This window comes from Perca flavescens, chromosome 1 (assembly GCF_004354835.1).
Source record: "Perca flavescens isolate YP-PL-M2 chromosome 1, PFLA_1.0, whole genome shotgun sequence".
NCBI lineage: Eukaryota > Metazoa > Chordata > Actinopteri > Perciformes > Percidae > Perca > Perca flavescens.
The window spans coordinates 14,497,400-14,519,086 of NC_041331.1; the positions used below are offsets into that span (position 1 = coordinate 14,497,400).

Here is a 21,687-nt window from a genome sequence, read left to right on the forward strand (position 1 = left end):
GAGTTAAACAATGAGCTCAGAGTGCAGTCAGGCTTGGCTAGCTTGCCCGCTGCTGCTGCATGCTGTGTTGGCTATATGGTGTAAAAGCTAGCCAGCTTGCTTTGCACGCAAGGCTAACGTTAGACGGCTAACGAGTCGTAGCACTATCAACAATGAAAGAGGGTAAAAAAAGAGAGATAAATGTAGGAACTTACTGACTTAGCTAGCCACTCCTATTCCAAACCCTGGTCTGTCCATGGTGGTGCGAACTCCATGAAAAAAAATATCACAGTTAAGTGTGAAGTATAAGAAAACCTCTACAAAAAAAAAAAAAAAAAAAAAATCTGAAGCACCAGAAAGCAGTGGCAGCGTACTCCCCAAGACACCCAACACAAGAGAGGAGGGGAGGCCAGCGATTCACTGGACTTCTGCCATCACACTTCGAGGTACCGTCCTCATCGAAAACAACCCGAGTCCTGAGGGCATTTTTTTGTTTTTTTATCGGTGCCGTCTCAAGCCCGACACAAGCCCAGTCTTCTGCCGCGACCTTCTGGCAATTAATCCCACAGCCGATAGCTTCCCATCCAGGTTAATTCCTCCGTATTCACCGTTTCTGGACGAGTGCCGTGGTAGTTCTTCGTGTGGGAACTGATACAATGTAGCCAAGCAGCAGCAGCGGGGAGGAAATCCAGGAGGAGGAGCTCCAGTCGGATTGAACTGTCACACTCCACGGAGCACCGGGTTCAAGACATGGAACTGGATTCATCACCCCGAATGGACTGTGTTGTTTGTTTGTTTTTAGAGAGCTAGTTTGGCCAACTGCGGTGGTGGAAGAAGTAGCCCACTCACATCCTTTTTACTTAAGTAAAAGTAGAAATACCATTGCCATTACAAGTAAAAGTCCTGAATTCAAAGCATTATTCACAGCACAATCAGCAAAATGTATCGGCTACTTAAAGTCGTCAAAAGTAGCCTACTCATCGCAGAATATGGCTCATTCACAGAGTTATTTTATTATGGAATATTGTACTATACTGTTTATATCACTAACAAATACGTGTGAGAGCAGTTCAATGTTAAAAAAAGAAGAAGCCAGTTTTAGATATTTAGATATTTACTAGGTAGATTAGTATAGGAGCCTAGGGCATCATATCATATAACCAGATCATTTACGTAAAAACTATACGTGTCAAATAAATGTAGTGGAGTAAAAAGTACAATATTTCCCTCTGAATGTAGAGGAGTAGAACGTAAAGTAAGTAAAGTACAAGTATGTCAATATTGTACTTGAGTATTGCCCAGCTGGCATCGAAATGTGTTGATTTACAGCCAGGTAGCTGGTGGTCAGGGGCAGGGCCGTAGCCAGGATTTGAGAAATACTGAGATTAATGGTGGAAAACTTGATCTTTACGCTTCAGGGCAAATTGGACATGCTACCTTTGCCATGTTCTAATTTCACTGAACTGAATCTATTAACAAACAAAGAAGACGGGGATATCTCTGTGGACAGTAAGCCGGGAAAATAAAAAGCTTCCAAATAAGACCCTTTCATATATGTTAGGATTCCAACTCTCACAGCTCCACGGATAACCTTTCATGTTTAGCTTCAAACACCATGAAGGCTTTAAGTCGTTGTCTCTCTCAGCGCTGGTTTCCCAGGCAACAGGAATATGATAATGTTGCCTTTGACATGACAGAAGGAATCATCTCGCTAACAAACAGAGACAACAGGCACAAGGAGGGCTGGAGTGGGGGAGGCAGGGGGGGAGGGGGCTGAATTTATGGACTCATTTTCACACAGAGGGGGGAAAAGCAGCAGAAGCTCACCATCCTCCATCCATCCTCCATCTTCCTCTGTTGCCTCCAATGCATTCCTGCTGGCAGGCACACTCCTGCCTTCCCAGGGGAACAGCCAGCCTCCATTGGAAAGCTAAATTACAGTCAGTGGCAAGTGGGGACTGGTGGGGACAGATTTCTGATGATGATGATGACTGCCCTTTCAAGGCTGAGGCTCCAAAACCAAAGAGCTCTCGCCGCTGAGCGTTGCACCAACTAAAAACCCGAAATGAACAAGCTGTGTGGACGCCATATGTTTTCCATCAGTGAAAAAAGGGCTAATAAGCCAGCCATTTGGAATCACAGAGGGGCTAGCTTGATTCGTGTGATCATCTTTCCATTACTCTATTAAAAAAAAAAAAAGCCTTGAAACCCATCTGAAAGAGACTTGGTCTTTAGAACATGTTTAAATTAAAGATCTGGGTCAACTGACAGCACTGTAAGCACATTCACGAATGACACTAAATAACTAATATAGGGACAAATAACAGAATAGGATTACAGTATTGTAGCATTATTAATAGATTTAAATAATTCAACAAATAGTTTTTACCATGACCCAATTCATTTGCATCCTCTAGTCTAGACTGATATAGCACAACAAAGCCTTAGTATTTACTTCTGCATTTCATCTACTTGTTTTCCCATTTTAGCCATGCTAGAGGCATGTCTTTAGGGTTGGCAGTCCATCAGTCCATTGGTCAGTCTGTTGGTTGGTCCACCACTTTGGTCCAGACTGAAATGTCTAATTATTGGATGGATTACAATGACATTTTGGACAGACATTCATGGTCCCCAGAGGATGAATCCCAGTGACGTTGGTGATCCCCTGACTTTTGATTAGTTGTTTTGGCTGAAATTTGTTTGCCATTAAATTTGGTTCAAACGTAAATTGTAATAATTTTGGTGATCCCTTGACTCTTCCTCCACCATCATCAGGTCCTCAATTTAAATTTGTCCAATACATATATATATATATATATATATATATATATATATATATATATATATATATATATATATATATAAAATTCCTTAAAAAATAATGACATTCCCTTCCGCTTCAGTTGCACTTTGTATTTCGGGCTAATTACGAAATGTTAGCAATACAAAAGTGCTAAATCAAGATGGTGAACATCAACAACGTTATGCCGAATTAACATTAGCATGTTAGCAAACTGATGTTAGCGTTTACCTTCCAACATGTTATTTGAGTGTCTGAATTCTGTGAGTGCGTAAAATACAACAAAGAAGAAGTAATCCATGGCATGGACACTCACTATTGAGTAAACTATTATGTAGGGAGTAAATGAAGACCAGCCATGGTCTCGTTATAGGATTTTCAGATGGAGAGGGAGAAAGGAGTCGTATGTATTGGTACTTTCCCCTGTGGTTTGATTGTCTGGTTATAGCCATGCAAACACCAGGGAAGGTGGTCTACCATTAGTGCTTAATGGATGGGAGTCATGCACACAACAGCATGCATTAAGCTTAGCAGAAATCATTTTTCCATGAACATGAGATCGGCCAAGAGCCAACAATTAATCAACAGTGAACATTAGCGTCAATAAAGTAATGCTGGATACGTTTCGCTGAGGAGATTATTTTAAAGCAAAGTCATGAGATAGATCTGGTTACAACTCTCGGGCCAAATATGTGACTTGAATATCGCATTGAAAGGCTTAATCAAAGGAAGCAGAAACAATACTGGAGATTCACAGATTATTAAAAATGTGTCTTCTTGGGTCCCTCCTCTGACAAAAGAGATCAAGTATGAAAGTGATAACATTTTTTCTCCATCTTATTTGGGACAACTTATGTTTTGACCCAATTAGTCAAACAGAAATCATACCACAGTCATTGCATCTTTGACTGGGAGCGGATCTAGAAAGAAAGATGTATTGTCGGTATGGGGACTGTAAGGCATTTTTTCTTTTGCTGTCTCTCCAAATCTCTGTCATATCATTACATTTGAACAGTCACAATAATAAGTATGCATTTTGTAAGCCTGTGGCAAAACCGGGTCTGTATTTATTGTCTATCATATAGCGATATGCTAATAGTTAATCCAGAGTAATCATGTTATGTATCTGTTACAGTGCCTGCTCTAAAGAAAACAGAAGCCTGGAAGGGACTATTTTACATATTCAAGAGACTAAAGCTTGACAAATCACTATGCTCAGAGATTTACCCCTCGTGACAGGAGAGGCCTTGAAGACAGACTATCATATGAACTGTCTTCTGTGTGGCATCATGTGTGCTAAAAAGCTCTTCTGTGGACAGGCATTATACACTAATATGAACACACAGGGCTCTCTTTAGTTTGGAGATTATGTTATTTCATTATGTTATGTTGTTTCTGTGGTGTTCCCTTGAATTGATGTGCCATATACCATACTTTTAAGTAGTCCCCGCTACATTTATGATGTTACAGGTACTGTCTCATTCAGCAAGGTCTAAAGGCCATGGACTAAATTGACCACTTATCAGCGGATCTTGAGAAATGGCAGCGAGTGAAAGCCATTTGGAATGGTTGAATAATTGAATTCATGCATCTGCTCTCCACAATCAGTTTCTTGTCAAGCCAGAAGCTATTTGTAAAGTCAGTTTGGTCTTGGTCACTGTGCAGCTTTTTAAGGATAATTGCACAACAAAGATTTCCTTTGATCACAGTCATTTGCGGAAAAGGTAATTTATAGTACAGACATTAATGCGTAGCCTACTGTTGCCCACCCCTCAAGGGAAAACAGGTCGTAGCTCTTCATGAAGAACACATACAGACATTCACGTCCCCCTGAGGGACGAAAGCTGTCAAAAGTTCATGTGCTTCCCCTCCTCAGATGGGTCCCACCTCATACCTCTGGACTAAGCAGGACACTCTGGACACGGTACTAAGGCATTCTGCTCTCCTCAGCTACTCTATAAAGCCAAGTTCCTGCATAAAGGTATCCCATCAGGCAATCGTTGGTTGATCACACAGAACTGTAAACAGACTGTATTAGAGATTTTGGAAAATCCACTTATTTGCTTTCTTGCTTAGAGTTAGATGAAAAGATCGACACCGCTCTCATGTCTGTGTGCTAAATTTGAGGGAGCGTGCCTATGTTCCCACATTTCAAGAATGTATTTTTTTTCACTGAAAATTAGGCCCTATGTTTTCCACAGCCCTATGTTAGGGTTAGGGTTTAGGGTTTCACTCTAACCGTAACCCTTAAATTGAAGGGAAATGTAGGCGCACAAGACCTAATTTTGAAAATGTCCTAGAAATGTGGGAACATAGGGCTGTCGGAACATACGGCCTAATTTTAAGAAAATTCTTAGAAATGTGGAAACATAGGGCCTAATTTTCAGTGAAACAAAATTCTTAGAAATGTGGGAACATAGGGCTGTGGGACCATTGGTCTGTGGGAACATAGGGCTGACCCCAAATTGGAAGCTACAGCCAGTTAGCTTAGCTTAGCTGAACACAGCTAGCACGGCTCTGTGTAACTCCGGTAACAAAATCTGCCTACCGCCAAATCCATACAAAACCAAAGTGTAAACCTTTTTTTTCAATGTTTCCCGTCTTTGTGCTAAGCTGAACCAACTGGCTGCTGGCTCCAGCTACAGAATTAACTTACAAACATGTGAGTGGTATCAATTTCCTCATCTAACTCTCTGCAATGTTTTCCAAAACTATTTCTTCATTTGATCTACAGTTCAACAAAACGCTGATATGAGTTCCTGTTGGCTTGGTGAAAACGGCAAGGTACTGTACGTGTGAAGTCCTGAGATGTTGTTGAGCTGTTGAGGTGATGAGTGACTATTGTGATGATTTCAATGCATCACATTCTGCTGTCAAACTATTCTTAATGAGCCAATACTGACAATATCCTTTTTTGATATAGTTCCTTTGTACATCCACCCTGGCTCGACAGCCAGAGCTCCATGACACATTATGAGATGGATGAGCCACAAGCTGTTCCCAGGTTGTATTGTTCCCCAGCCTGCCGCCACCTCTTCTAAAGTGCTCCAAAGCCTAATTCCTCTTCCAGGCCTGTGGGGATGGGGGATGGGACCCTGCACACACAGTCCAATCAGTCTCTCAGCAAGCACACAAAGGTCCTGCTGCTTCTACAACTGGAAACTTGGCTTGATAGTACGGAGGGCATACTGCTGGACTGGAGTCAATTGCATTTAATTTCAATCAGGAGATTCAGCTGGGCATCTTATTTAGCCCAAATGATGAATACCTTACCTTTTTTTTATGTTTAATTCAATTTAAAACCACGGCTAACTGGATGAATGTTGGATGGCGACAGGGATTTTAACTGGAGTTCTTACTAGCGCTCGAAATTAGATGGCGCCCTGCTTGTTACATTCCTTCGTCCACTCCCGATTTGTCTCTCTCCCCTCTCAACCAGCGTCATTAACAGCAGGGTGGATGGTTTGTGACACAGCAGAAAAAGCCCCGGGCACACTGATCAAGCATAGAAACACCACCGAGAGCACGTTGGAGCGATTTAAAGGAAAAGTCCGACATTTTGGGGAATTTACTTATTTGTTTCAGGTGGACAGTTGGATGAGAAGATTGATACCGCTCACATGTCTATTACACATGAAGTCAGCAGCCGGTTAGCTTTGCTTAGCACAAAGACTGGAAACAGGGGGTAAACGGCTAGCCCGGCTCTGTCCAAAGGTAACAAAATCCACCTAAAGCTCACAAATAAACACGCTGATATGTTGTTATTTTAATCCGTATTGAAGTAAAAACAACATTTGCGGTTTTACGGGGGGGGTTATGTACCACACCATTTCTCGGCTCCGAGCAATTAAGAAATCCGTGTTTAATCCGTATTGAAGTAAAAACAACATTTGCTGTTTTACGTTGGGGGGGTTATGTACCACTCCATTTCTCGGCTCCGAGCAAATTAACAAACAGAGACTCAAGGAAGTAACTGTGCCTGGACATGTAACAGGTAGGTGGATTGGGTTACCTTTGCACACAACCAGGCCAGTTGCTAAGATGAGCTAACTGGCTCCTGGCTGTAGCTTCATAATGAACAGAGGTCTTCTCATCTAACTCTGCCAGAAAGCGAGTACATTTATTTCCCTAAATTTAGAACTATTCCTTTAAAAACAGGATAACATTTCATCTGTTGCAGCTCACTGTAGCTCAGACAACATGGCTGTTTTCACATTTAAATGGGTCACCTGCCTACAGCATTTCTTCCGCATAAGTACGGCACGTCTTTTGTGCATGAAAAACCAACAGCACATGATCTTATGGTTTATCTAAAGAGGCTTAGTAAAAACTGCATGTGCTTAATTGTTCAGCATGACAGCACAGAGCCTTTGTTTATGTGAACTTGGGATGTCTGTTCTCATCTGGAGAAATGCCCCTGATCTGGAAGAGAGAAGAAAAGGCCACCCACAGGGCAAGTAGCTGTCATCGTTGATTCACTGTGGGCTGAATTTAGTAAATTCTTAAGCAGCCTCTCTGAAGAAAAACCCACCTTCTATGGAGAAACTCTACAAAAGAGACCTCTTACTACATTCTCTGGGTGGGAGATTACTGGGAGGGCTGGTGCAATTATGCGTTCTCATGCTGAATGGAGTGGAGCAGAGTTGTAGCTAATCTGCAACTCAAACAAGAGTAAATCTAAGCTAATCAACAGCGAATTACAATGCCAGGCACAGGCAAAAACATAACTCAGGATGGGGGTGTGTGTGTGTGTGTGTGTGTGTGTGTGTGTGTGTGTGTGTGTGTGTGTGTGTGCTGGTGATTCATGCTATGCTTCTCAAACCATGGCGAAATACGCCCTTGGGCAAGAAACAGCTTAGTCAAAGAGCCACTCAACACATTTGGAAGGAAGTAAACACATAGCAATGCAATGTGTTTATTGTAAAATGTTGAAATACAATATGACATTACACAGGCAGAGAATCAAATTTAGAGCCTGTCACAACAACACTTGAACCAGAGTAAATACTTTATAATGAAGGTGCTCTGAATCTTTGTGTACTATAAGCACAAGACCTTTAAGAAAGTTAAATACATGATTTCAGAGGTCGAAGTCTGTGCATGTTGGTTAATAGATTGATTGTTTTTAAAGGAAGTGACGATACTGGCATAGATCCGATAACCTTTTAAGAAGCATGCTAACCCATGGCTTAGAAGTCACACCAAATTATTATTCAGGAGTAAATAATTCATTCAAGACCCGAGTGTAGTTCTGTAAAAGCCTGATTGTTTGGGTTTCAAGTGAGCGCCGGAATGCTTTTATTCTGAGGATTCAACGGTGCGAAAAATCCGGAGTAATCCTAAAGAATTTCTCATCTTAATACGGTAACTTCAGTTAATGCAACACTTGTGATGTACAATCATGTTGAAGTATCTTTGTGATTTAAGAGCGGGATTAGCGGCTAAAGGGGCAGACAAGTTGAAATGAAGAATTTGCATTTGCCAACCACACAGCAACAAGTGCGGTTCATTTATCAAAATCCATTTAAAGTTATAATCCTCTAAGATTTTCACCATATTAAACCCATTCATTCTGTTCTAGCTATTACGTGTATTTGCACTCATTAGTTACCTCCCTGTGAATTAGTCTGCATTGTCCGTGGCGGAGGCTGCCATTCCCGTGCTGGATTCAAATGACATGCACAAGAAATTCAAAGGAAAGAAGACAGTTCAGACTGGAAATATCCTCGCATCCAAAGAACCCAAGGGTTTTCCCTACAGGAGCGTTAAACGCCAGCCAAGAAGTCCAGGTCGAATAATAAATCTACGAGTCTGAGGGCTCATCAGACTGTGGTATATACTCCGCTGAGGCAGGTTTTACAACTCGGAAAATGTATTGTGGCAGCACTAATTTTTCTCCTCCAGTTTAACGCTTGTGAGGTAAACAATATGATTAGCATGCTACAAGTTATGGAATGTGCACATTTGATTAGCCTCAACAGTGTGTTGCTGAGTGAAGTTGCATTACGCTGATCAGCCAGGATCAACATTTCTTGCTTGATGGCCCTGCATTGTTTTTGCTGGAGTCCTCTGCGTCACCTGCCAATCCCCCCCCCCCTCCTGTTCCAATGAAATGGTCTAATTGAAATGAATGAAAAGGTTGTGTTTTTGAACGCAGCGCTATTGTTGATCTAAATGGTCTTAGGTGTGAGAAGGTAATGACCGGCCTGCCTCTGACGAGGAGCGAGGAACAGCATTTCTCTTTTTGGGGGTTTTAGGTTCTTGAATAAAAATAATTATATATATTTTTGTCTCCGTTGCCTCATAAAAACCTGATGAGCGAATTAAAACAAAATGAAGTCATTTCTTGTTCACCTCTTGTGCTTTGAGATGGCAGGTAGATGACGGCAGAACATTTTCTAAACGATGCCATTCATATTTAACAACAACATATTTAACAAGCTTTTTTATTTTTCTCAAAACAAATTAATTGGAACAGGAGAAGCACATAATTAAAGTTTTTATTTCTGCAAAACAATCAAAATAGAGACAAAGCAGAATGTAGAAATTTGTCAATATTATTATATGTCTATGTACTGCATACTTTTAAGCAATTTTCCTTAAGTAAAATTCAAATGCCCCTAATTAACAACACAGACAGAGCTGCTGTCAGCTTTGATAACTCCTGATAAAATGTCAGGACAACCCAGGGTAGAATGAAGCCAATTTTTTGGGAAAACATAATTTGCCATGTTCCCGTGAGACCAGACAGTTTTTCCTCTGACGTCAGTCTGCAGCTGATGGGACCAGCCCCTTCTTGGCACCCTGGTGGTAGTGAGTCTCCAGCTTCCCTGCAAGAGAAAAAGGGGGAAGGGAAGAGAGGAAGGGGAGAAAAGAGGAAGGGATAAATCAAAACACCATCAAAGGGACACTGACCTTTCTGAGAGCTCAAGGCCAGCTGATTACAGGCGGCCTCGGATAGACAGTAGAGCGAGAGCGAGACGGTGAGGGAAAAGGACAAACAGACCTTTTATTCCACTGCAAAGAGGGATTGGACCACAACCTTTGTTGGCAGCAAAATAAGGTGTCTTTTAAATCAGTAATATAGATGTACATTCATTATAATCTAATGGAATGCCACATACAAAAAAATAAAAGTAAATGCACCTTGTAATGTTAAGTCTAATACAAATGACATGCATACCAACATTATAATGACGCTTCAGCCATACAGGCTGTCATGACACTTACACATACACTAATTAAAACCATCACAAATGTTATTTAAAAAATATCAATATGTAGATCTTGAAAATCGCTCCGAGGAATGAGTGTCTCATACTTCAGGTTGCTTAGTATTCTGTGATCTGGTGTCATGGTTGTTCACTTTGAACTGAACTAAGGATGTTAAGTATCTCAGCAACTTACAGGAGATAGCTTGGCTGTATGAATGAAAACACAAGTATGCTGATGCCTTCTGGATGTGAGTGATGACCATCAGATCTTTTGGCGGGGCAACTGCTTTTATTTTTAGTAATGCATGAATCACAACTTATGATAATAACCAGGGCCACACAGAATCTGCAAAATCTGAAAACTCCAAAAAAGAAAAAAAAGAAAATCCACAGATTCTGTTTGGGTTTGATAAGCGTAATAATTATCGTTATGATTAGGCTACATTTGAACTACAAAATGGTGTCGTCAGCATATGAATGGACATTCCGTGCTCATTTGGAAAATAAATATTGTTTATGTATATAGTAAATAGTAGGGGGCCTAATGATGATCCTTGTGGGACACCTTTACCAACCATCTTGATTTGAAACCATCTGCAACTACAGCCCTTTAGCAGAAAGACATGATTTGGAACAGGTGTAACAGCATAACTAAAACCAAAAGAAATGAACGCGCTTTCAGTAGTAACTAATAAACATGACACAACAATCGTTTCTTAGCGTTCTCCATTGATGCATCCAGGGAATGTTAATGTCTGGGTATGTTTCTTGGTCTGCCAAGATAGTAACACTCAAGGATTCTTTCAATAATCTCTTTGTTTTTATTGTGTAGCTGAGCGAGCTGACAGCACCTGCACAAACTTGCTGATTAGCAGACATTCCCAAGCCAAAAAACAGTAGCCTTCATTGTTGTGAGAATCTCCATGGTTATAATTTATTGCTCACAGATTCATGTGAAGCTCAGATGAGAATGTTTACAAAGACGAAAACAGCTGAGAATCTTAAAGAGGGATTTGATCATGTTGCTATTTATATAAATGCTTGTCGCTATGGTGTGTAAACAAAGCTCCTGGAGCCGCTGACCAAGCTGACCTTCTAACACACTGTAACTGACAGCTTTCTCTCTCTCAATACAGCATTCACAATATCAATCACAATATCAAATTCCTCAATAAGGGCTCCGTCTCAGACACTATGGTCTGCTGCGTTGTCATCCTCTCTGCAGAGAACAACCTTAGCTGGTCTTTGATAACCTGAGTTGACCCCCCGTCATTAATTGGAAGGCAAATAATAACCATGTGTCTCTCTGCCTAATACAAGCCTCCTGCTTGTCAACCCACAGCATTAGCTGGCTGTTTTCCCCATGGCTGAGGCAGGGGAAAAAGTGTGACAGGCAGGGTTGGTGTTTGTCACTTGTGCTTTCTTTTCATGTTGTCACGTTATGGCTGAACTCTGTGGGTAGTAGCAGCATAAACAAGGTGTTTAGGAGAAGTGCTGTTTGCTCACCATTTCCAAGCCTGTGTGAATGACTGTCAGTGTCTGTCTGTCCTGCCAGGAGTGAGTGCTGCTTAGGCGTGGAAACACCTCTGGAATTTTTGAGTGAATATTGCCAAACAGTTATCCAAAATTGCTTCAATGATAAATCCACCACAACAGAAATGCATAATTCTTGATTCTTTTTGGGGCGTTTGTGCGAGTGAGAGGTTGAGTCAATGTTGTGGAAAATTGCCTCTGGCAGTTTTCCTTGTCATGACATTTCTATGAAACGTTGTGTATGAGCATATATGAAAGCAAACGGATTATATAAATCAAAACAAGCACTCACGGAATGAGCATTTAGCAGTTGTACTGTGTTAGTTACTCATTTTGCCAATTTCAACACAGTTAGCCCAATGTGCATCATAGCAATGTGCTTCAAGAACACCTCAGGATGCTGAAATGAAAATGCACCGTGCACAAAGTAAATATTTTCTAAAAATACATTTTGCCGGGTGTATGAAGCACATTCAAGTGATAATTCAGATTTTTTTACATTAAATACAAGTCCTGTAATAAGTGATCTCCCAGTCACAATATGATCAGGAGCAAAAACCAACGTTAAGCCACAACACTATGTTAAAATGTTTTAACCATTCACAACAAAGGACAAAATCTTGAATGTATTTCCAAGGTTGATTTGGCTCTACAACCTTATTCAAGCCACCCGCTGGCTGGAAGAGTCGCATTGATATCAGTAGCAATGAGCAACTCATACCACGTTATGTTAAAAAATCTGCAATTCTTATTAAGTACATGCAGATTTTCTTACCTGACACAGAAATTACCTCAAGTGCTCTACTAAAGAAAGATCCATTTGTTAATTTTTGGATCACCTGGGAGCAATGCAACAAGCTGTAAACACAACACTGACATATTTTCCCCTTATAAAATTGTTACAAAGTCATCGCCACCTGGCAGATGGTAGATGGCTGGTGATGGCGGAAAGTTCAACATTCACTTACTCTTGTTTTTGTCTCCAACTCCTGAGGGAACTATTTGGCTATTTAGCTGCTAAATGCTCCACTATGTTTACCAGCTAACTGTGTCTGTTTGCTGTTAAGTGCTGGGCAGGTGGCTTACAGTCAGAAAAACGTTATAAAACTTGGTAGAGCCAAGGGGAACTGCAGTCAGGTGATAATTCTCTGTGGGTTCGTCTCACATAAAAGTAGTCACGTGAGTAATTTATATATACTGTATATCTCATTACAAAGTAGTTACATGTTTATCTTGCCCAGCTTTGTTGTCCTTGTCTTATCTTATGTTTAGTCTATTTCTGTGTATGTACATTGAGAGCAAAAAAAAAAAATCCTTGTATGTGTACACATTAGGGCTGGGCGATATGGAGAAAATCAGATATCAAGAAATAATTGACCAAATACCTCAATGTGGAGATAGTGACGATTTTGTAGGGTTGACAATTGGTTCTTTAACAAAATATTATATTTTCATCTTTCACATCTTCAATAATGTGGATATAATGAGCTAGAACAGTCTGGTAAGTTCAGAAAATGACATCACTTTACTGTAATGCAGCCCTTAAAACCAGGAAAAATTCGACATTTACCATATAATAATATTACGATATCGAAAATCTAAGACGATATCTAGTCATATATGTATATATATATACATCATGATGTCAATATAATATTAATATATTGCCCGTCCCTAGTGCACATACTTGGCCAATGAAGCTGATTCTGATATCTATTTAAAAAAAGGGGGTTAGGGTTAATCACTGGAATGATCTGGTTCCTCAGTGTTTGTGTGTGTGTGTGTGTGAATAGCAACTTTAGTTAATTAACGCTGCTTAAAAGGACTGAATGTTGGAAATCACTCAGTATTTTTGTCTGAGAAGTGTCCTTGCAATTTCCTCAATTTATTAAAAATACATCCTCAAGTGAAACATGGAGAAATAACTACGTTATGTGCAACTGGCAACGAACGACCAAGGACAACAGCAACAACAACATGGAGTACAGTAAAAGGGGCCTTGTTGTCACGTCTATCAGAGGGAGCATTCTCTCGCTGTATGAACAAGTCAGACTCATTATATTGGCCATGAAAGTCAATCCAGCAATGTTACATATTCCTTGGGTGAAGGCGACTCCTGTTAATGGCTCTGGTGCTGCTGAGCTGTCGCATTTCAGAGTAGGTGCTGCCGAGCCGAGAGAGCTGGAGGGAACACAAGTTAGAAAAAAGGGGGGGGGGGTGAGTGAAGGAGTGGGTGGAAAAAACAGAGACAGCAAAAATGAGACAGAAGGGATGAGGAGAGGGAGAAGGAGGGGTGGTGGGATAAAGGGATACAGATAGGACAGAAGGAGAGGCATAGAGAAGGAGAAATAGAAAGGCTGGCCCATCGATTGGCTGAGATAATTTCCCATTGATTGCTGCACTGTTTGGAGATTGCTGGAGAAAGGTTTATTGCCCACATGCTGCAGCTGGGGAGGAGGCCATAAAACAAGCACAGGTTGTCTGCACAGGGCTGGCGCTCCATCATCAAGACCGTAAAACACACTCAGCCACACAGACGCTCATACATACACTACACTTGGATACTCTGCTTACACATTCACAAATATGACTGCATGCATACTATTCCTATTACACATAATGGGAGAATACAGCTCATCGCTGATGGAAAGCGCACTTACATAATCCCTTGAAAAGCCAGGGGCAGTAGTGCAAAGAGTATTTATTAGAGTGAAATAGAGGTCCATTGACATCTTCGCTGACATCAATAAGATGCCGGTCCATCAGCTTTCTTGCCGTAATCATCACAAGAGTAATTGGCTGCTTGCTGTTTCTTTTTCTTTCTGTGAGAGTAACTGCCTACGCACTGAGGAATAAAAAGGCTGAATTTTGTATTCTTACCTTTTTATTACACAGCGGTCCCAATGCACCTAGATAATAAACCTAGAACAGCTATGTATATACACTTTAACCACATGTTGATACACCCTCTGATGGCACACTTTGGCATGAGAAAATGACTTGCCTACAAATAATGACACAGAAAGGGGAAAGTTAGAAGTGGAGCACTACCAGCTCTGTGATTGAATGTTAACACCTTCATCAGTATCTGTTACAGTGATTCCCACTGGGCTCCCACAATAACCAATTCAGAGTATATCACAAGTATACTGCCTGGAGAGTAAAAAGACGTTTACAGTGAAAAATCTTCCAATGCATTTTAAACATTTGCAGTTTATAGAAAAGATCATTTCAACTGATCAATCTCCGGTTCACACACTTATTTTGGGGGTCTGGTAGATGAAGCTGGTGTCACCAATTGTTTTGTCAACAAATCAACCAAAACTTGTTTGTCTCTCTACACTTTCCAACTTCCATACACTGTCCATGTCCATTATGTTTAATTTTTACAATGCTTAGCATCGTAGTTTAGCATTTTAGTATGCTAATAATTGCTAATTAGCAGTTAAAGGTGCAGAAGGTATGCCTTCTAAAACTTCTGTCATAATTGCTGAAACTGACCCTATGTTCCAGTAGATCTACATGAAGCAGGTCATTTAAACCTACAGCCTGTAGTGCGATTTGCAAAAATCCACCGCTCCCTGTTCAGATGCACCAATCAGGGCCAGGGGAGGTGTCTAACTGCGTGTCAATCACTGCTCATGCACACACATTCATTCTCCCTTAATGTTTTGGCTAAATCCTGGATCTTCACAATCCTACCTACAGCACCTTTAACATGAAGCCGAAGCTGATGGGAATGGCTTTAGTTTTTCAGGGGAAAAGTCAGTAGGATCCATCGTCTGGGAATCATGAATGTCTGTAATGTCGTGCCAATACTTTCAGTGGATGTTGAGTTATTTTACTGGATAAGTACAAACTTTGACCTGCTTGTGGCGCTAAAAGCAAAATGTCAGGCATTTACCAAAGTCATTAGGATTTATCCTCTGGGCACCGTGAATGTCTGTACAAAATTACAGGGGGCTGCGGTCCATCAGGACCAAAACCTCATGCCACAAAAACAACTTTCCAACTGCAGTGGGCCTCATTAACTAGGCCTGGGGACCCCCACTGACACAGACTCTTAACCACCCCTCCCACTCCCTCACCCCTAGACATGACACATTACAATTACGTACATCCTGCACTATATATCCTGCACTTTTTCCCATTCCCTTAACATTTTTGCACATCCGGCACTAAACCACACCGCCTTCTTTTCTTATTCGTTTGTCTTGTTAAACAGTTATGTTGTACTGTGTCTTTTACATTCATTGTATATTTCCTTTTAATGTGTTCATGTATGCACCAACCACCAAGGCAAATTCCTTGTGTTACTTACTTACTAGGCAACAAATCCTATTCTTCTTTTGATACTGATTCTGAATAAACAACAGTGTTTATGTTCATTATAATGAATGCAATATGTGGCTCACTGATGTGTATTTAATAGTTTTGGACTACAAAGGAGCTTTATGGCACAGAGGAATAATCTGTATCAGGCTTTGGCTACACAGCCTGTACCCGCTGTTAGGATCAATTTATAGTTCATTTTGGTCTTTTCATGGGATTTGTTAATACTAACTAAAATATCACCAGCCTGATCCTTAAACACGTAAAAAGAATTGAGTGCACTTGTGTTTACAAAGTGTCAATACAGCTAAAATGTTTCTGTGAAATCACATGTGGCAGTTGTAGTTCCCATATTTCAGTAAGCATGACTTTAAAAAGGCTTCATTCTGACTTCAGCTCAGCAACACAACCATTCAATCTTCTTTTCCTTATCTGGCCTCAGCTTAGCACACCTCCAGCTGAAGTCATTCTGTACGTGAAACCGAGCACTGCAGGAAAGTGGATGTGTACAAAACCCCTCGGTAGCCAGGGAAGGACAGCGAGAGAGGAAGGGGAAAAACTGCCTGGATTCCCATTTTGCCGTTAGTCACACCTAATTTACATTCCCTTCCTGTGCTGCCGAGCTAGTGAATTTACAAGTGGATAGAGAAGGCGCTGTTTGAGACATGCGTTGGCATGTTTGCAAGGGGTTAAGGGAGAAGCATGAACCATGCTTCCCACTGCAGAGAAAACAGTCTCACTTCATCTCTTGGTCCAAACTTCCCTGCCTGAAGCGGTTTTCGCAGACACCGAGGGGGCTGTATTGGCTGAGTGATTTCTCCAACCAACAGCGCAGCGCTGAGCCGGTTTAGTCACGCACATGACAGTTTGTCACAACTCGCTAGAGAACCAGTGTCTGACAAGTCGGGGACAGCAAAGGTGGTGCTGGTTGGTGGGTGGATAGATGTGAAGCAGGGAGGACATGGTGATAGCTATCTTATATCAGTGCTCCCAAAATGCTTCCACGTAAACTAGATCATAGATTGTACCTGCGGACAGTTCATTAGTTTGACTTTTTTTGATGCATTTTGTGGTTTGCTCGGCTTTGTACGATACAATATGTCTGAGGAATAAGTATAAAGCAAACAGTTGGAACAAGCATGGGCTCTTGGATTAATTCCATTTTTGATGATTAATAGCAAATTCATTTTCCTTCAATTTGTGAAATGCACTTTATCTGTGCTACTCACTAAATGCTGCACTATCGTCCACCCACACCTATGCTTGAGGATTAACTAATTTAACATATTCTGTTCCAGTTAAAAAACTATGATTGACGGTTAGGTTTATTGGCAACACTTTAAAGTGCGCATGTTATGCTTTTTCCCTTTCCTTTATTGCGTTACATATATTTTTGTGCACGTTATAGGTTTACAAAGTGAAAAAGCCCAAAGTCCACCCCAAAGGGACTTACCATTACCATGGTTTGTTCGGAATTTGATTCCAATTTCAGTCTCCCTTCTCCTGCCTCTTATCTCAAAGCACAATGACACGATCACTACCAGCACAGAGGCACAAGTAGCTATGTGAGGAATTTTGAGTAAAAATAAATAAATCTGTGTGTTTGGAGCTCTGTCCATTTTCTTTTCCAACACACTTGGCTAGCTGCAGCAGAAAGGGAGAGTGATGAAGCCCACCTTGAGCTGACAAAAGTAGTGTTTCACTGCCTTCAGACTGTTTTTCACTTTGTGTTTGAGATATATATATATATATATATATATATATATATATATATATATATAAGGGCTGTCAATCGATTAAAAAAATTAACTAATTAATTGCACAATTTGCTGTAATTAATCGCGATTAATCGCTTTTTTAAATTGAGACTGAAGCTTATAATAATGGATATTTAAATGCTAAATCATTTAACTTTGCAAATATGAAGAAAAAAACAAACAAGGAAAGGTTCTACTAAGTTCAGAATGTTTAATATCTTTCAGAACAACAGCAGCAACAACTTGGCTTATTTAGTCCTGCTGAAGGCTGCTGGAAACGGCTAGAAACTGTCTGACTTGAGAGCTGATTTTTGTCACCGTCCCCGGCTGCTGTCGCCTGCTCTCGTCTACTTTACAGGCGAGGAGCAGTTCATCTCCAACGAGCCGAGAGTTCAGTTCATCTCCAACGAGCCGAGAGTTCAGTCGGCGGCAGGGCAGTCGGGACTCACCCGGAAATGGCGAGCGGAATGAGGTGACTAGTCTCTCAAAATCTGACAAAAATCTTCTAAACTGACCTTTGTTGAGCTGAAATGAAGACAGATTCAGCAACTGCATCACGGCCTATTTCTCGCTTAAAATGTTTTCAGAAACACATTTCAGTGAACTATTTTAGTACAATATGAGATCGTATTCTGAACGGCCGCCATGACAGTCTGGCTCTCAATATCCGGAGAAAACAAACCCATGTGACGCGTTCGTCCAATCAGCTGCCGGTTTTCATTACTTGGCAACAATACAGAGTAGCGCCGCCTGGTGTTATGGAGACGACACGTTTCTCAGCCGCCACATGAAGTAAACAAACACAGCTGCGTTAATTTCGTAAATTTTTTTTTAACGAGTTAAATATTAAAAAATGAGCAGCGTTAATTTTGACAGCCCTAATATATATATATATATATATATATATATATATATATATATATATATATATATATATATATATATATATATAGGTTACGGCGTGAAGCTTATATTTGGAGGGTTAGGGTTTCAAACATCCAGACAAGCAGTTAAAATCGGAGTGGGTTGATCCTTTACAACTTCAGCGTTTAAGGGCTTCTAGTTGAGGTGCAAACTTTAAACTGCTCCTTGACAGTTAAAGACTTTAGTTGTCCTGGTCAATTCCCAAAAGTCAAAAAAGTTTGAGCCAAACTAAAATGCAAATTGCTGCAGAGAAAAGTGGAGCCTGAGCATACATTTTTTTTAGTGTTTAAATGTTTTGTATATAATGGATGAGTTCCTACACCACAGACCTAAACAATACTATGGTAATTTCCTGGGAAAGAAGCCTGTTGGCGGCAATCAATCCAATTGTGTGAGGTTGAGCTGAGAGTTAGACAATGGGGTCACACAGTATACATATTGATTACATGCTGGAGGCTATTCTGGGTGTAAAAATGAATACATCAGCCTACATTAAATGTGTCTAGGGGTTCTAAAATGTGGGAGGAGGACTTGGTCGCTGATCATCATTTCTTAAAACGTGGGGTGTACTCGCCGCAGCCGACCTGTCGAGCGCCAGTGTGACGTCATGGGAGCGCCGTAACTGTTTATACTCGCGCGTGGTGGCGGTGGTCGCGACACTAGTTGCAGTCTTCTCCTGAACAAGAGGTGGTGCTAATGAGGAAAGGCTACCGACTTTGCTCTTTCTACGGACTAGAAGAAGAAGAAAAAAGGTAAACAACGGCAGAACTGGCAGCAGCATGGACGTCAATGCTTCGATTTGATTCGAAAAGAACTCATCTTAACCCAGTCAGTTTACAAGAGAGACTTGCCGTCACCCTGAGAGTCCTGGCATCCGGTTGCCCTCGAGCTCGTTCATGCTTTGCGTTTACGCTTTGTTGCGCGCCGCTGAAAAAAACCAGATTGGTGGTCGCGCACTCAAAATCCTGGCGCGCCAGCGAGATCTACGTCATTTTGACGTCACATTGGCGCGCGCCAGCTCGGCTACGGCGACTGTAAAACGGCCTTTAGCCTTCCGATGACATCATTTTAATTTAAAATCTTCCTGGCTTAAAGTTATAGATGTGTTGCATTTCCACACACAAACTCAATGCTGAATGTAATGAACCTCGGACCTGATGTCATGGATCCCATCGGCAGTCACTCGGCTATATCAAATGAAGCTCAGCGCAAATTCTTTCAGGAAGACTTCTAATACTTCAATCACCACTATCTCTCCCTAAGTCTTTTCAGCTGTTAAGAGGCGTTCACTCTTCAGTAAACCAATAAGAATTGGCCACAAATTCATAATCCAATCACAGCATGACATCCTGCTTTAAATGTCTCTCTCCTTGCTATCAGCTGGCTTCAGGCAAACGTGCAACCCTCCTCCTCCTCCTCCCCTTCCATCTCCGGGCGTCATCATCCACTGCAACCGGAGTCCCTTTCCGGCACACGGGTCCTTCGTTCGGCCTCCTGGTTCCCTCTCCGCCATCACCAGTGTCTAGGCTGGGGAATATGTCGGTTTCTCTACTCCTTTAAATATTTTAACAATGGAGTCTAATCCCCAAAGACTTTGTACATTTCATGTACGTTTCATATTATGCTTATCTACAATAAATATTTGCATATCTGCAACGAAGTCTCTCCTGATTGAATTGTCTTTCCCTCCTCTTTTACCCGACATCCACTTTGCAAGCATACATGATAAACAACTTCCCAAAAATGAATTTCCTGTACAGCTGAACAACAAGGAAAGCTCAGCTGATGTGTGAACTGTTTAAAGTTTGTCAGGCAAAGAATGTTGGACATGACTTAGAGTAAACCCTTAGGAGTCATTGACTGTCAACAGCCAATCAGATATCCTGGCAAGTGCAGACTGAAGGTTTATTGCTCTTATTCTGTCCTCTGGAAATACTGAATGAATGTTACAAAAACAGCTTGGAGAGCAGTTCTGTCAGTTTAAGAAATAAATATTCATCATAGTTTTTGTTTGTACGTTCATGGGCTCCTCATTAGGTTTCACTGCCGTTTCTGCCTTAAGCTCCCCCGAAACTTGATCCTAGAGCAGTAAAAATACAAATGTTTAAAGCTCTGTCCACATAGACAAAATGAAGCTTCTTCTAATAAACAATTTTGCTCACAGACTGCATGTGGGTTGTTGGCAAGACTATGTAACCTTTGAAAGATGAAATGGCACTTTTATTCTAAAAGTAACACGCAATAAAACGCATCCTGGTTCTGATAGATAGATAGATAGATAGATAGATGGATAGATGGATAGATAGATACTTTATTGATCCCCAAGGGGAAATTCAAGGTCCCAGTAGCTTAGAGACATCACACACAACATACACATACATCATTCAGCTTACTCAGGGGTTACAGCCTAACTTGGTCTGGTAGGATCAGTCACTTTGGGTGGCTAATGTTACACCCCTTTCCCACTGGCCTAAAAAAACTAACTAACACCCACTAACATCTGGCGTTTGTCTGCAGTGGGAAAGGTTACAATTGACATTCATTCCCGGGACCAGAGACTCTGATGAGTAGTCAGAGGCATTTTAACTCCGATCAGCAGTGATGGAAACATGACACTTGGGTGGACACGCTAATTTCCGACTATTTTCTTAGCGCAATGCTAAGACGCGCGTTGCTTCCGTTGGTAACTTATGTCATCTTGGCCACAAATTCTGTCCGTCTCAGTCAAAAAGTTTGAAGAGGACGTTGAATTAGTAACAGATATAAAAAAGGACAAACCACCGTAACTGTTTTTTTTCTTTATATGTAAAATGTAACAAGTAAAAGCAACTGCAAAGGAGTCTTGCAGAATCAAATTTTAACATTTGTTATTGTAGCTGATTATTGAAGATCATGTTATTTATTTTTCACTCTAGCCGCTTTTGAGGGAAGGTAAGGGACATACCAAATTACTAAATGTATACACAAAAAGAGGAGATTCCCAGATTTTTTTTTTTTTAAGTTTACTCACATACAAGTTCCTGTTGAATACCAATGAATGAGCAAATGGATCTTCCTTCTGGAAGCTATGTATTAACATGTCCTACTCTGTCATCGCGCCATTGATGCCCAACCCTTTCTTTTGAAAAGTGCCTTAGTTAAACACCAA

The 21,687-nt window shown here is 41.0% G+C and overlaps 2 protein-coding genes across 2 annotated transcripts in view; both read right to left on the reverse strand.

Annotated features, from left to right (window-relative positions):
* Positions 1 to 730, reverse strand: part of znf609b (zinc finger protein 609b) — an 86,837-nt gene extending 86,107 nt beyond the window's left edge. Inside the window, exon 1 of the mRNA XM_028586532.1 lies at positions 195 to 730. The gene's annotated coding sequence lies outside the window, so the exon portion shown is untranslated. The remainder of the gene's footprint in view (positions 1 to 194) is intronic.
* An 8,531-nt stretch (positions 731 to 9,261) lies between these two features.
* Positions 9,262 to 21,687, reverse strand: part of trip4 (thyroid hormone receptor interactor 4) — an 84,406-nt gene continuing 71,980 nt past the window's right edge. Inside the window, exon 13 of the mRNA XM_028575691.1 lies at positions 9,262 to 9,609. Coding sequence (XP_028431492.1) covers positions 9,545 to 9,609 — 65 coding nt within the window. The 3' untranslated portion in view covers positions 9,262 to 9,544. The remainder of the gene's footprint in view (positions 9,610 to 21,687) is intronic.